This window comes from Oncorhynchus mykiss, chromosome 6, assembly GCF_057628025.1.
Source record: "Oncorhynchus mykiss isolate SJ-2025 chromosome 6, ASM5762802v1, whole genome shotgun sequence".
Taxonomy (NCBI): Eukaryota; Metazoa; Chordata; class Actinopteri; order Salmoniformes; family Salmonidae; genus Oncorhynchus; species Oncorhynchus mykiss.
Genome location: NC_143027.1, coordinates 23,179,261 through 23,193,867, shown reverse-complemented (window position 1 = coordinate 23,193,867; position 14,607 = coordinate 23,179,261). Strand labels below are relative to the sequence as shown.

The 14,607-nt window shown below is 49.6% G+C and overlaps 1 protein-coding gene across 2 annotated transcripts in view; it reads right to left on the bottom strand.

Annotated features, from left to right (window-relative positions):
- Positions 1-14,607, bottom strand: part of LOC110525518 (homeobox protein cut-like 2) — a 116,796-nt gene that overhangs the window by 61,906 nt on the left and 40,283 nt on the right. For both annotated transcript variants that reach the window (XM_036979644.2, XM_036979645.2), the window contains exons 2-3: positions 8,589-8,699; positions 4,533-4,580 (exon numbers count right to left, since the gene is read on the bottom strand). In XM_036979644.2, coding sequence (XP_036835539.2) covers positions 4,533-4,580; positions 8,589-8,699 — 159 coding nt within the window. The remainder of the gene's footprint in view (positions 1-4,532; positions 4,581-8,588; positions 8,700-14,607) is intronic.

The window sequence follows — 14,607 nt, the reverse complement described above, 5'->3', positions numbered from 1 at the left end:
CCATGGCCTGCATACTCAGACATGTCACCCATTGAGCATGTTTGGGATGCTCTGGATCGACGTGTCCGACAGCGTGTTCCGGTTCCCGCCAATATCCAGAAACTTTGCATAGCCATTGAAGAGGAGTGGGACAACATTCCACAAGCCACAATCAACAGCCTCATCAATTCTATTTGTAGGAGATGTGTCATGCTGCATGAGGCAAAATGGTGGGCACACCATTTGCACACTGATTTTCTTACTGTGGAATGCAGGGTTTGGTCTTCGCCAGGCATAAATGGGACCCATGTCATCCAAAAAGTTATACTTTTGAATCATCTGTCCATATAACATTCTTCCAAGAGTCTTGATGTGCTTCCAGGTGCTGGGCAAACTTGAGTCAACTTTTTGGATGACATGGGTCGCAAACACTGGATTCCACAGTAAGAACCTCATACCAACGGTCAAGCATGGTGATAACATTAGTAGTGTGATGGTTTGAGGTTGCTTTGCTGCCTCAGGACCTGGACGACATGCCTTAATAGAAGGATTCATGAATTCTGCTCTGTATCAGATAGCCTGCCCTTCTCCGGTAGAATTATCTGTCTGTGAGCTGACAGCTGGGTCATGCAGCAAGACAATAATCCAAAACACACAATCAAGTCTACATGGCTAAAAATCAAAATGGCTACAAAGCAACAAATGTAAAGTTTTGGAATGGTCTCGTCAAAGTCCAGACCTAATAATACCAATTGAGATGTTGTGGCAGGACTTGAAACGAGCAGTTCATGCTTGAAAAGCCATTAATGTTGCTGAGTTAAATCAGTTCTGCATGCAAGAGTGGGCCAAAATTCCTCCACAGCTATGTGAGAGACTGATCAACAACTATAGGAAGCATTTGGTTGCAGTCATTGCAGCCAATTTTGGCACAACAGGTTATTGAATGTAAGGGAGCAAGTACTTTCTCACACAGGGGAATTGGGTGTTGCGTAACTTTGTTAATTAATTAAATAAAAACTCAGGTTCCCTTTATTTAATACTAGGTTTTGGATGACGATCTGATAACATTTAGTATCAAAAATATGCAAAAATAGAGAAAATCAGAAAAGGGGCAAAAACGTTTTTCCGGCAGTGTATCTGCTATTGACTTAAAGAGATGTATAATTATCTCCTTTCTGTACATTTAATTTACTACTAGAGTATGAATAACATCACCACAACCTCAGGGAAAGAGATGGCACAGATAGAATCAAAGACAGGTGTCCACCATCCAACCCCAACCCCCAGTCAGCAGTGTGTTAAAAGCTGTTTGATGGTTTGGATGTCTAGTCAGCTCCATTGTACCTTTCTGGCTGATAATGAGGGCCAATAATGATTCCCGAGCTCGAGGGGTTAATGGCATGTAACCGGCAGAGCCGCTAATTACACGTTACAAACTATTTATCAGATTCTCCATCTGCGCAACTCAAGCACCACAACTCTCATTGTGCACGCTAAATTACTCCTCGGATTATCATTGTAAAGCAAGTTTCCGTAATTAGGAGCCCGGGCTGCTGTTTTCTTTTTCTGAGTAGGCTGCTGAACGACATCAAGAGAAGAGGGGGAAAATTAGATGACTGGTTCATTTTGGCCTGACATCCCAATACAGAGCCAGTATCTACAATATCTGGCATCTATAGTATCTAGCTGTATGAAGATTAATCTAGCCACACAGGAATCCACAGCCAACAGATTCCAGAATTCCGTCACAGTTTTTTGTTGAGAATATGAGACCTCAGGGGGATTTACACTCTAGAATGAGAGAGAGGTATAAATTGCCTCTTGGATCCTTGGTGGAGTCTACAATACCATATAGTCAGATTGCAACGGAAGGTTGTGTGAAAGTTGTGCGAACAGTGGAAGGTTGTGTGAAAGTTGTGCGAACAGTGGAAGGTTGTGTGAAAGTTGTGCGAACAGTGGAAGGTTGTGTGAAAGTTGTGTGAACAGAGGAAGGTTGTGTGAAAGTTGTGTGAACAGTGGAAAGTTGTGTGAACAGTGGAAGGTTGTGTGAACAGCGTGTGGAGCAGAGAGGCTCAGTCCAAAAGGCCTCTCTCTCCTGCCATCGGTTATTTGAGAAATAACTGTCATATCCCCCAGCCCCAAAGGTGTGCCGGAGACCATGGAGACACGTACCATCTCATCTGTCTCTGCAGTACATTTTATTAAAATTACCTTCATTATAAGACAGTGTTCATTATAAAACCAAAAACGCTGGTCTCCCAGGGCCCAGTGGATTAATAAGGACAGCGGTGTATTTTAAGCTGTAAACTCCTCACTGTCCTTAATCTCCTTCCCACTTCACAAGGCCAAATTAACACCTCTCCCCAGCTCTGACGGGACCTCATTAGCAAACTTCCAGGGAAGGAAAGAGAAGAGGAATGAAAAAGAAGGAGAAGAAGAAGGAGGGACGCGACCAATGACAGCCACCAGCTCTGGGATTAACCCGTTGTGGTACTTCAGCGCTGTAGAAACTAGGTCGTTGTCGACGTGTTTCTAATCAGTCGCCTGGTTAGCGATAATTAGAAGCCAGGATCGGACGAGGGAAGAGAGAAAAAGTGGGAGGGGTACATTGAAATGAAACAGAAAAGAAAGAGAACCTGTCATGTCGCAAACACTTCAAAGGCAGAGACTTCTCTTTTAAAAGTGGCATGATGAGGATCCAAATACCAAGAGGGATTCCTCCGAGCCTCAGGGTGTGTTTGTCTGTGTGCCTCTTATAGACACACACACACACACACACACACACACACTTCTGGCTCAAACTCCACCTTTACGGTACAGCTGTAGGGGAGTTTTAGTGTATCCCAAAACACACAGCCAAACAAGCTCCTGCAACTACACCTCCTCCTTACTGTATTTCACCCCTGAAGCAGCAGGTATAACTCCCACAGCTTTACTCTAAGGCCTGGCTGACTACTGTGGGTAAAGTTCACAAGCCTCCGCCAGCTGTTTGACATTAAGCAGGAAGGTCAAAATGTACCAGAAAACACAAGGGGTTTCATTCATTTATGATTATGCATAGTGAGATTGATTGTATGTACATTAGTATATTTTACTTTTCAAATCTGTGTTCTATACATATGGAAGTTTGATAAGAGAGATCCAAAGTAACAGTGAAGACCTTGCATCCTTCAAGACCGATACCTCTGGAGAAAACTTTAATATTATATTTAATTATCAGTCATCTACTTTATTTACTTTCTAAACATCTATATTCCCTGTTGTCAAACATCAATAGTGCTCAAATGAATCCCCTAGGTTAATGTTTGCAGTGGTAGAAAAAGTACTAAATTGTCTTACTTGAGTAAAAGTAAAGATAGCTTAAAAGAAAATGACTCAAGTAAAAGTCACCCAATAAAATCCTACTTGAGTAAGTCTAAAATTATCTGGTTTAGAATATACTTAAGTATCAAAAGTAAATGTAATTGCTAAAATATACTTAAGTATTAAAAGTAAAATCATTTAAAATTCCTTATATTAAGCAAACCAGACAGCACCGTTTTCTTGTTGTTTAAATGTACCGATAGTGAGGGGCACTCCCACACTCACATTGTTTAGTGAGTCCGCCAGATCAGAGGCAGTAGGGATGACCAGAGATGTTCTCTTGACAAGTGTGTGAATTTTGGGTGTCAGGGAAAATGTATGGAGTAAAAAGTACATCATTTTCTTTAGGAATGTAGTGAAGTAAAAGTAACTTGTCAAAAATATAAATAGTAAAGTACAGATACCCCAAAAAAGTACTTTCGTAATACTTTCAAATATTTTTACTGCATGTTTGCACAACAAAGATATGGCAGGGCCCTTTTGATATTTTTGTGTCTGTGCCTTTGAGGTCACAGCCATTCAATTGGCCTTGACATCAACCTTACATAGCAGCAGCATTGAATACAATAACTCCAGCCAAAACAGACTGCTGCTTTGGCCTAGCTATTTACAAAACTTTTTTTTAAACAAGTAGACTATGATAATAAATGAGAACCAAACAATCCATGGAGTTATCATATTTAGTAATCCAGCTTTCAGGTTACCTTTCAAAATGGTGAGTTGAGGAGAGAGAGGGAGACTGGAAACATTATTTGCAGTATCATTTCAATATGCCTCTACTTTGTGTACCATAACGCAGCTCACAAATGTGATTTATGACCTTGGTTTAATGGCTAGAGCAGAGCCTTGTTAGGTATCAGATGACTTTTTCAATATGGCAGCGTCAGAGAGGGCACTAAGAATGCACAATCCCAACAGGAAATGAGGGCTTGTCTCAGCCAAGATAATATGAGCAATCAGATACAGTATCTGATCATCTAATGGCACCTACTCCACTTTGACAGAAAAGGCATCAGTCAATAAGCATAACATGAAAACTGGGTCCTCCTTACACTTGGCCATGAATGTCTTTCCCTGCTACCCTATCATCCATCCTTACAGTGCTTTGTGTCAGAATGTAATTGGTAAAGTGTCTGTAAATCATGTCAAAGCCCCACTGGCAAAACATAGGCAAGGAGATGTCAACTCACCTGGGCTTGAAAACTCTTGAGGACAGGAGCCACCATCTCCCGCACTTCCTGAATACAGATAAACAGAACCAAGGTTTACCATTTTTGAGACAGTAGAAGCTCCATCTAACTAGGGACCAATTGCCCTGTTGAGAACAGGGGAAGACTTCTACTGCACCTTGTATTATAATTTGTCTCAATAGTATTGAATATACTAACTTGTTATGGACAACTTTAAGATGAGGAAGACTGTCAAATGCTGTTTGATCCCAGATGTATTTTTCTTTAGCCAAATTTCAGCAGAAGAAGCAACGTCCCTGGTTTGGATTGATTTGCGAGGGAGGGAGGTGGAGGAGGAAGGGGGGGTTAAAAGTGGGGAGTGTAAGTGGGGATTTCCTGCTTGTATTAGCTCAGACTCCAGCTTCTCCCTTCCTCCTGGCTTTCAGTGAGCGCCAGGTAGAGGGACTGGGCTGCCTGTGTGGACAACCTGATCCTGCCATCTGCACCTGTATTATACTGACAAGATTACAGCATACTCTCCACACTCTCAACCAGGGATAGGGGCTCTGCAGTCTGACTCTGGGAGATCCTAGGAACCCTGGCTGTGACCCTAGTGGTACTGCAGATACACTGGCCTTAAACAACACCTAACTATAAACCACATATTTTAATTTAAATGTTAGGGAGGAGGCAAGGGGTAGGAGGTAGGGAGGAGGCAAGGGATAGGAGGTAGGGAGGAGGCAGGGGGTAGGGAGGAGGCAGGGGGTAGGGAGGAGGCAGGGGGTATGAGGTAGGGAGGAGGCAGGGGGTAGGGAGGAGGAAGGGGGTATGAGGTAGGGAGGAGGCAGGGGGTAGGAGGTAGGGAGGAGGCAGGGGGTAGGAGGCAGGGAGGAGGCAGGGTGTAGGAGTTAGGGAGGAGGCAGGGAGGAGGCAGGGTGTAGTGGGTGGGAGAAGGAAGTGTTTAAGGAGGAGGCAGGGTGTAGGAGGTAGGGAGGAGGCAGGGTGTAGTGGGTAGGGAGGAGGCAAGGGTTAGGAGGTAGGGAGGAGTTAGGGTGTAGGGAGGAGGCAGGGTGTAGGGAGGAGGCAGGGTGTAGTGGGTAGGGAGGAGGCAAGGGTTAGGAGGTAGGGAGGAGTTAGGGTGTAGGGAGGAGGCAGGGTGTAGGGAGGAGGCAGGGGGTAGTGGGTAGGGAGGAGGCAGGGTTTAAGGAGGAGGCAGGGTGTAGGGGGTAGGGAGGAGGCAGGGTGTAGTGGGTAGGGAGGAGGCAAGGGTTAGGAGGTAGGGAGGAGTTAGGGTGTAGGGAGGAGGCAGGGTGTAGGGAGGAGGCAGGGTGTAGGGAGGAGGCAGGGTGTAGGAGGTAGGGAGGAGGCAGGGTGTAGGAGGTAGGGAGGAGCCAGGGTGTAGGGGGTAGGGAGGAGCCAGGGTGTAGGGGGTAGGGAGGAGGCAAGGGGTAGGAGGTAGGGAGGAGGCAGGGGGTAGGGAGGAGGCAGGGTGTAGGGGGTAGGGAGGTGGCAGGGGGTAGAAGGTAGGGAGGAGGCAGGGGGTAGGGAGGAGGCAGGGGGTAGGGAGGAGGCAGGGGGCAGGGGGTAGTGAGGAGGCAGGGGGTAGTGAGGAGGCAGGGGGTAGTGAGGAGGCAGGGTGTAGAGTGTAGGGAGGAGGCAGGGGGTAGGGGGTAGGGAGGAGGCAAGGGGTAGGGGGTAGGGAGGAGGCAGGGTGTAGGAGGTAGGGAGGAGGCAGGGCGTAGGGAGGAGGCAGGGGGTAGGGAGGAGGCAGGGTGTAGAGTGTAGGGAGGAGGCAGGGTGTAGTGGGTAGGGAGGAGGCAAGGGGTGGCGGGTAGGGAGGAGGCAAGGGGTAGGGGGTAGGGAAGAGGCAAGGGGTAGGAGGTAGGGAGGAGGCAGGGTGTAGGGAGGAGGCAGGGTGTAGGGGGTAGGGAGGAGGCAAGGGTTAGGAGGTAGGGAGGAGTTAGGGTGTAGGGAGGAGGCAGGGTGTAGGGAGGAGGCAGGGGGTAGTGGGTAGGGAGGAGGCAGGGTTTAAGGAGGAGGCAGGGTGTAGGGGGTAGGGAGGAGGCAGGGTGTAGTGGGTAGGGAGGAGGCAAGGGTTAGGAGGTAGGGAGGAGTTAGGGTGTAGGGAGGAGGCAGGGTGTAGGGAGGAGGCAGGGTGTAGGGAGGAGGCAGGGTGTAGGAGGTAGGGAGGAGGCAGGGTGTAGGAGGTAGGGAGGAGCCAGGGTGTAGGGGGTAGGGAGGAGCCAGGGTGTAGGGGGTAGGGAGGAGGCAAGGGGTAGGAGGTAGGGAGGAGGCAGGGGGTAGGGAGGAGGCAGGGTGTAGGGGGTAGGGAGGTGGCAGGGGGTAGAAGGTAGGGAGGAGGCAGGGGGTAGGGAGGAGGCAGGGGGTAGGGAGGAGGCAGGGGGCAGGGGGTAGTGAGGAGGCAGGGGGTAGTGAGGAGGCAGGGGGTAGTGAGGAGGCAGGGTGTAGAGTGTAGGGAGGAGGCAGGGGGTAGGGGGTAGGGAGGAGGCAAGGGGTAGGGGGTAGGGAGGAGGCAGGGTGTAGGAGGTAGGGAGGAGGCAGGGCGTAGGGAGGAGGCAGGGGGTAGGGAGGAGGCAGGGTGTAGAGTGTAGGGAGGAGGCAGGGTGTAGTGGGTAGGGAGGAGGCAAGGGGTGGCGGGTAGGGAGGAGGCAAGGGGTAGGGGGTAGGGAAGAGGCAAGGGGTAGGAGGTAGGGAGGAGGCAGGGTGTAGGGAGGAGGCAGGGTGTAGGGGGTGGGGAGGAGGCAGGGTGTAGGGAGGAGGCAGGGTGTAGGGAGGAGGCAGGGTGTAGGGAGGAGGCAGGTTGTAGGGAGGAGGCAGGGTGTAGGGAGGTAGGGAGGAGGCAGGGTGTAGTGGGTAGGGAGGAGGCAGGGTATAGGGAGGAGGCAGGGTGTAGGGAGGTAGGGAGGAGGCTGGGTGTAGTGGGTAGGGAGGAGGCAGTGGGTAGGGAGGAGGCAGGGTGTAGGGAGGAGGCAGGGTGTAGGGAGGAGGCAGGGTGTAGGGAGGAGGCAGGGTGTAGGGAGGAGGCAGGGTGTAGTGGGTAGGGAGGAGGCAGGGGGTAGGAGGTAGGGAGGAGGCAGGGTATAGGGAGGAGGCAGGGTGTAGGAGGAGGCAGGGTGTAGGGGGTAGGGAGGAGGCAGGGTGTAGTGGGTAGGGAGGAGGCAGGGTGTAGTGGGTAGGGAGGAGTTAGGGTGTAGGGAGGAGGCAGGGTGTAGGGAGGAGGCAGGGTGTAGGGAGGAGGCAGGGTGTAGTGGGTAGGGAGGAGGCAAGGGTTAGGAGGTAGGGAGGAGTTAGGGTGTAGGGAGGAGGCAGGGTGTAGGGAGGAGGCAGGGGGTAGTGGGTAGGGAGGAGGCAGGGTTTAAGGAGGAGACAGGGTGTAGGGGGTAGGGAGGAGGCAGGGTGTAGTGGGTAGGGAGGAGGCAAGGGTTAGGAGGTAGGGAGGAGTTAGGGTGTAGGGAGGAGGCAGGGTGTAGGGAGGAGGCAGGGTGTAGGGAGGAGGCAGGGTGTAGGAGGTAGGGAGGAGGCAGGGTGTAGGAGGCAGGGTGTAGGAGGTAGGGAGGAGCCAGGGTGTAGGGGGTAGGGAGGAGGCAAGGGTTAGGAGGTAGGGAGGAGTTAGGGTGTAGGGAGGAGGCAGGGTGTAGGGAGGAGGCAGGGTGTAGGGGGTGGGGAGGAGGCAGGGTGTAGGGAGGAGGCAGGGTGTAGGGAGGAGGCAGGGTGTAGGGAGGAGGCAGGGTGTAGGGAGGAGGCAGGTTGTAGGGAGGAGGCAGGGTGTAGGGAGGTAGGGAGGAGGCAGGGTGTAGTGGGTAGGGAGGAGGCAGGGTATAGGGAGGAGGCAGGGTGTAGGGAGGTAGGGAGGAGGCAGTGGGTAGGGAGGAGGCAGGGTGTAGGGAGGAGGCAGGGTGTAGGGAGGAGGCAGGGTGTAGGGAGGAGGCAGGGTGTAGGGAGGAGGCAGGGTGTAGTGGGTAGGGAGGAGGCAGGGTGTAGTGGGTAGGGAGGAGGCAGGGTGTAGTGGGTAGGAAGGAGGCAGGGTGTAGGAGGTAGGGGGTAGGGGGCACTAACCTCTGAGACATTTCTCTTGAACTCCCGGCTCAGCGCCACCAGGTGCTTGTGTGAGTGCTCGCTCTCTTCCTGTCGCCCTGCCAGCTCAGACGCTACTGAGTTTAACTCCCTCTATAAACACAAAAAAAGAGAGAGAGAGGAAGAGCAGCAGAGAGCGTGTGAGAGAGAGAGAGAGAGAGAGAGACCACTTAGAGAGGCTGCCAACAGTAATACAGTGCAGCTTAGAGTGTACATAAATAAAAATACAGTGCTGAATATTAACTATGTAATCCTTCATGATCTTATAGCGGTAATACTTACTGCAAGCCCTGGCCCATAAATAATTAAGCCAAAATAAATCCAATGCCTACAGTAGCAGAAGGCATTTTAGATAATCAGTATTTGAAATAATCAATACGCTTGCAACGGCCATGGAACTCCAGTGAGAGAGAGGCAGAGGCAGAGAGAGAGGCAGAGAGAGGAAGAGCAGAGAGAGGAAGAGCAGAGAGAGGAAGAGCAGAGAGAGAGAGAGAGAGAGAGAGAGAGAGAGAGAGAGAGAGAATAAACAAGGCAAGCAGAGTCACGTGTGAAGGAACCAATAACCTGACAAACAACCTTATAAACAAATATGGGGCTTCCTGGAGAAATTAAGAGCTGATTTTAAGCCTAGACAAGACACAATTCAACACAACATAATTTATTTTTCCATGATTAACAGAGATCACATTGAAGCCTCTATTTCATTAAAATCTCTCTTCCACATCTTTGCATTGATTTCAGGTGGATTTTAATAACATAAATATACTGCTGGTATCTTATCTAGGCCCAGTACTAATAACCCACATTGTCCTATTAGTGTCACAATTGCCTAAATCACAATTAATATGCCTAAATCCTTCAATACCTGGTGATACAGTACTTGCTAAAACTCCACCCTATCAACATCCACTGTACAATTCCCAGCGATCTGTGTACACAGCCATTCCTCAGACCCATGCATTTATAGCCTCACCACACCACTTGCCATTCACAAATCCAATAGCATCCATTGACTAATCATCCAATTTCCAACTCTTTCTGCAAACCAACAAAACACATCTAAAATCTTGCTACAGTACTCGTCTCCACTGACAACGTTTGTCCCCTTTAATCCCATCTCTTTTCCTGTCCTCTTGGATTTGGTTTTATTTCTTTATATGGTCTTCCCTTGTATCTGCTGGGATATAATATAAAAACTGGAGTGAGGGATTCAATTAACAGTGAATTTATATATGACGCTGGAAAATGAAATTGACTGTGTTTTAATTAATCTCCAGTCTTACTTAAAAGCAATTTAATAAATTATCACGAGCCAAAGAGAGAAAACCTAGGGACAAAACTCTAGTTCCATATTTGAAAAATGTAACTGATTCCACTTATTCCCAGTGAAAGAATTTTAACCCTTCAGTTTCATCAGATCTCGATGTAAATAGATTACTGTACTGGTCCTTGAAAGAGGCCACCTTTCTCTCTCCAAAACCAATGACAGAATGCTCCCATTGATGAGTTTTATTTGATCTCTCTTGGGGACAGTTGTGCCTTCTTAAGAAATGGGTCCTTTGCCTAAGGACTTTCTCCAAGAGTCAGAATGGATTACACTTCCCTTTGCTTATCCCATTCTCATGCATCTCAGATTGTAAATCATTTTTTTGTCAGAAACACATTCCTATTTGGTTTCCGACTGCCTGTGCTCTTATTAGCTAGTCACTGTGCTTCAGTCAGCCATTCTAACCCATATTGGATGAGACTTTTGGGGGATTTGGGACTTGGCTGTTAGGAGTGGGCTAGCCTCCAACAGATTCAAGCAGCCCTAGACCAGCAGCTAATCTGGCTGAGAGAGAATCCTGTTAGAAGTGGCTTTGTGTGGATTATAGTGCTGATTCTGAATTGCCCAGCCCTTCATTGTCCATGAAGAGACTAAAGTAAAGCAAATCACATTGATGCCTCATTTCAGTCAAATTCAACACAATGTTTGGTTGCTTCTTCACATGAAGAGTCCAATAACATATGTATTTACATTGTAATTATGTGCAGTGCTTAATTTGGGCCGGAGCTGTCCGCAGCGCCATTCTGGCACTTCTCATTTTTGGGGAATTGGTTCCCGGCTCCTCTATAAAACTAAGTAGCCTATTGCAGACCCAGACGCACACACAGAAGAAAAATAATGTTGAGCAAAGCAGAATGCATTGAATGGAGAATGCCTGCCAGTGTGTGCTGCGTGTGCCAGTGCCTGCCAGTGCCTGCCAGTGTGTGCCGCGTGTGTGCCAGTGCCTGCCAGTGTGTGCCGCGTGTGTTCCAGTGCCTGCCAGTGTGTGCTGTGTGTGTGCCAGTGCCTGCCAGTGTGTGCTGCGTGTGTGCCAGTGTGTGCTGCGTGTGTGCCAGTGCCTGCCAGTGCGTGCTGCGTGTGTGCCAGTGCCTGCCAGTGTGTGCTGCGTGTGTGCCAGTGCCTGCCAGTGTGTGCTGCGTGTGTGCCAGTGTGTGTTCCAGTGCCTGCCAGTGTGTGTTGCGTGTGTGCCAGTGCCTGCCAGTGTGTGTTCCAGTGCCTGCCAGTGTGTGTTGCGTGTGTGCAGGTGCCTGCCAGTGTGTGCTGCGTATGTGCCAGTGCCTGCCAGTGTGCTACGTGTGTGCCAGTGCCTGCTAGTGTGTGCTGCGTGTGTGCCAGTGCCTGCCAGTGTGTGCTGCGTATGTGCCAGTGCCTGCCAGTGTGCTACGTGTGTGCCAGTGCCTGCTAGTGTGTGCTGCGTGTGTGCCAGTGCCTGCCAGTGTGTGCTGCATGTGTGCCAGTGCCTGCCAGTGTGCTGCGTGTGTGCCAGTGCCTGCCAGTGTGCTGCGTGTGTGCCAGTGCCTGCCAGTGTGTGCCAGTGTGTGCCAGTGTGCTGCGTGCCTGCCAGTGTGTACCAGTGTGTGCCAGTGTGTGCCAGTGTGTTGCGTGTGTGCTGCGTGTGTGCCAGTGTGTGCTGCGTGTATGCCAGTGTGTGCCGCGTGTGTGCCAGTGTGTGCTGCGTGTGCCAGTGTGTGCCAGTGTGTGCCAGTGCCTGCCAGTGTGTGATGCGTGCCTGCCAGTGTGTGCTGCGTGCCTGCCAGTGTGTGCTGCGTGCCTGCCAGTGTGTGCTGCGTGCCTGCCAGTGTGTGCTGCGTGCCTGCCAGTGTGTGCTGCGTGCCTGCCAGTGTGTGCTGCGTGCCTGCCAGTGTGTGCTGCGTGTGTGCCAGTGTGTGCTGCGTGTGTGCCAGTGTGCTGTGTGTGTTCCAGTGCCTGCCAGTGTGTGCTGCGTGTGTGCCAGTGCCTGCCAGTGTGTGCCAGTGCCTGCCAGTGTGTGTGCCAGTGCCTGCCAGTGTGTGCTGCGTGTTTGCCAGTGCCTGCCAGTGTGTGCTGCGTGTGTGCCAGTGCCTGACAGTGTGTGCTGTGTGTGCCAGTGCCTGCCAGTGCCTGCCAGTGTGTGCCAGTGCCTGCCAGTGTGTGCCAGTGCCTGCCAGTGTGTGCTGCGTGTGTGCCAGTGTGTGCTGTGTGTGTTCCAGTGCCTGCCAGTGTGTGCTGCGTGTGTGCCAGTGCCTGCCAGTGTGTGCTGCGTGTGTGCCAGTGCCTGCCAGTGTGTGCCAGTGCCTGCCAGTGTGTGCTGCGTGTTTGCCAGTGCCTGCCAGTGTGTGCCAGTGCCTGCCAGTGTGTGCTGCGTGTGTGCCAGTGCCTGCCAGTGTGTACTGCGTGTGTGCCAGTGCCTGCCAGTGTGTGCTGCGTGTGTGCCAGTGCCTGCCAGTGTGTGCTGCGTGTGTGCCAGTGCCTGCCAGTGCCTGCCAGTGTGTGCTGCGTGTGTGCCAGTGTGTGCCGCATGTGTGCCAGTGTGTGCTGCGTGCCTGCCAGTGTGTGCTGCGTGTGTGCCAGTGCGAGTGGGCCATTGCCCGAGAAGAGAGAGCGCGACATTTCAGCAGCACGTATAAAACAATGACAGACAACAGACTAACTAGATAGCCAATTCAAAACATAACATGAAGCAGTTATCGAGCTAGTTAACTATAGCTAAGCATTAATGTCTGTCGCCTTTCCACGTGCACCGTTGGAAAGCTGGGATTCCCCTCTGTCATGACTGTCCTGATCAGGTCAGACAGAGGAGGAGAGATCTAGGGGTCTGAAGATGTGGGGGTTTTATGACCCCTCACGCCCAAGGTAAATCTGAGGCCACGGACAACATCCCTTTGTCCTCTCACTATGGAGAACCAGCCTCAGAACATTAAACATGAAATAAAGGGACTTTGGAACAATGGTTTCCGTCAGCCACAATGGTGGTCATGACGATAGATGGAATATGAAAATGAATGTCATTTTTGTTTTGTTAAGGTTAATAGATTACGTTATTACGGAAACATTGTAACTGTAAGAGTTTCACTAGGATATGCTTGTTGTTTATACATTGTACGTTGTGTGGAAAATCTCAAAATCTCAAAAAAGAGAATGTTTTGGTAAAGATGAAATGTGAAGTTAGTTGTCTAAAATTGGATTTGAGTCAAATCTAGACCTTGCCTCTTAACTTGGTACGCCCAGAGAATTGCTCTAAAGGCGGATACACCCACTTCTGACCCGAGGGTATAAGACGTGAGGGAAGAATTAACATATCAGACTAAGTGACCCAAGCTGCAGCCGAGGTCTAAAAAGTCAACGAACCCAAAACTCAACCCAAGGTTGAAGACAAAGAAATCTTTTTCTACCCATGCTACTGATGAGTAGCTGTGTCTAAGCGGATGAATTCAAGCCGGACCACCTAACCTCCACTCTCCATCGAATTGTGGTATCTACACTGTTTCAGTCCTACGCTGTGAGCTCTGAGCTACAGAGCTGTCTGTCCTCAGAAGAGCCCTCCCAGAGCAAGGGCGAGGAATCAGACCAAAAGGACACTGACATCGTGAGGACGACCAGAGGGTTGCGCCGGAGAAGTGCGTAATTGAGAAGCCTAAACGACCCACGCGGAGCTTCCCATCTGAGAACTCCCACACGTAATTACCTCATTATATTCTGACCCATAAGAGCGGCAGTTTGGGGCAAGGCTAGGGTTAAAATAAGCCTAGCTGACAAATGCACCCAAATGTATATTTCTCTCGTGTACTTTCTTTTTCTCTCTTTTAAATCCCCATTTTGGGTGACATGCGCCATAGTGTGTTGGCCCGTTATACTAAGTTCTAATCAATAGCCTAGAATGTGTTTTTGTGTATGTATATCTTTTATCATCATTTTAGCTTTCTAGTAAATAAATACTCAACTAAGATTGGTGTGGTACGAACTCATTGGTGAGTCCGTGCAGATTCCCGGATTATGCGACGTTCAGAATGAGACTGTAGAGGAAACTGATTCATTAGCGACTGTTGTAAAATCAATGTTCTGATATTCTTTGAGTTAATTTGGGAAATAGAAACTCAATAAAACACATTTTCCCATGGTGCCCCAGGTTAATGAGCTAATAATTGCTTGATTCAGTTAATCAAGCAATTAGAAACTTTAATAATTCTATGAGCAACAGTCGTCACATTAACTAATACAACGTTACGACGCCTCTATTAAACAGTAGCCATGTAATGTTAAACATCTACCCTAAAACATGAATATTTGAGCCTTAAACATAAACATGTCTAATTAGATACCTTGCTTTGAAGTAGCCTACCTTATCCATTTGATTCCTGATTTATTGAATGAGGGAATCCTTTTATAAAGACAAAAGTATTTGGTTGTAATATTGCAATAAATGTATATCAAAGGTGGCAACCATCCTCCAGAATAGCTACTGGGTGTGCAGGCGTTCAAGCCACATTGTAGACTAAACAACAGCTACTCAACAGGACCTTGATAAGCAGACTTGGGTGTTTCAGGGATGCCAAGCCTGCACACCCAGGAGCTGTCCAGGTGGAGGGTTGACCACATGTGACTAATAGTGCAGTTCTACTTTGTGGGCGGTTAAGTGCCTTGATCAAGAGCACAATGGCAGGAGATGGTAGGCCTGTATGGGATCAGACACAGCAG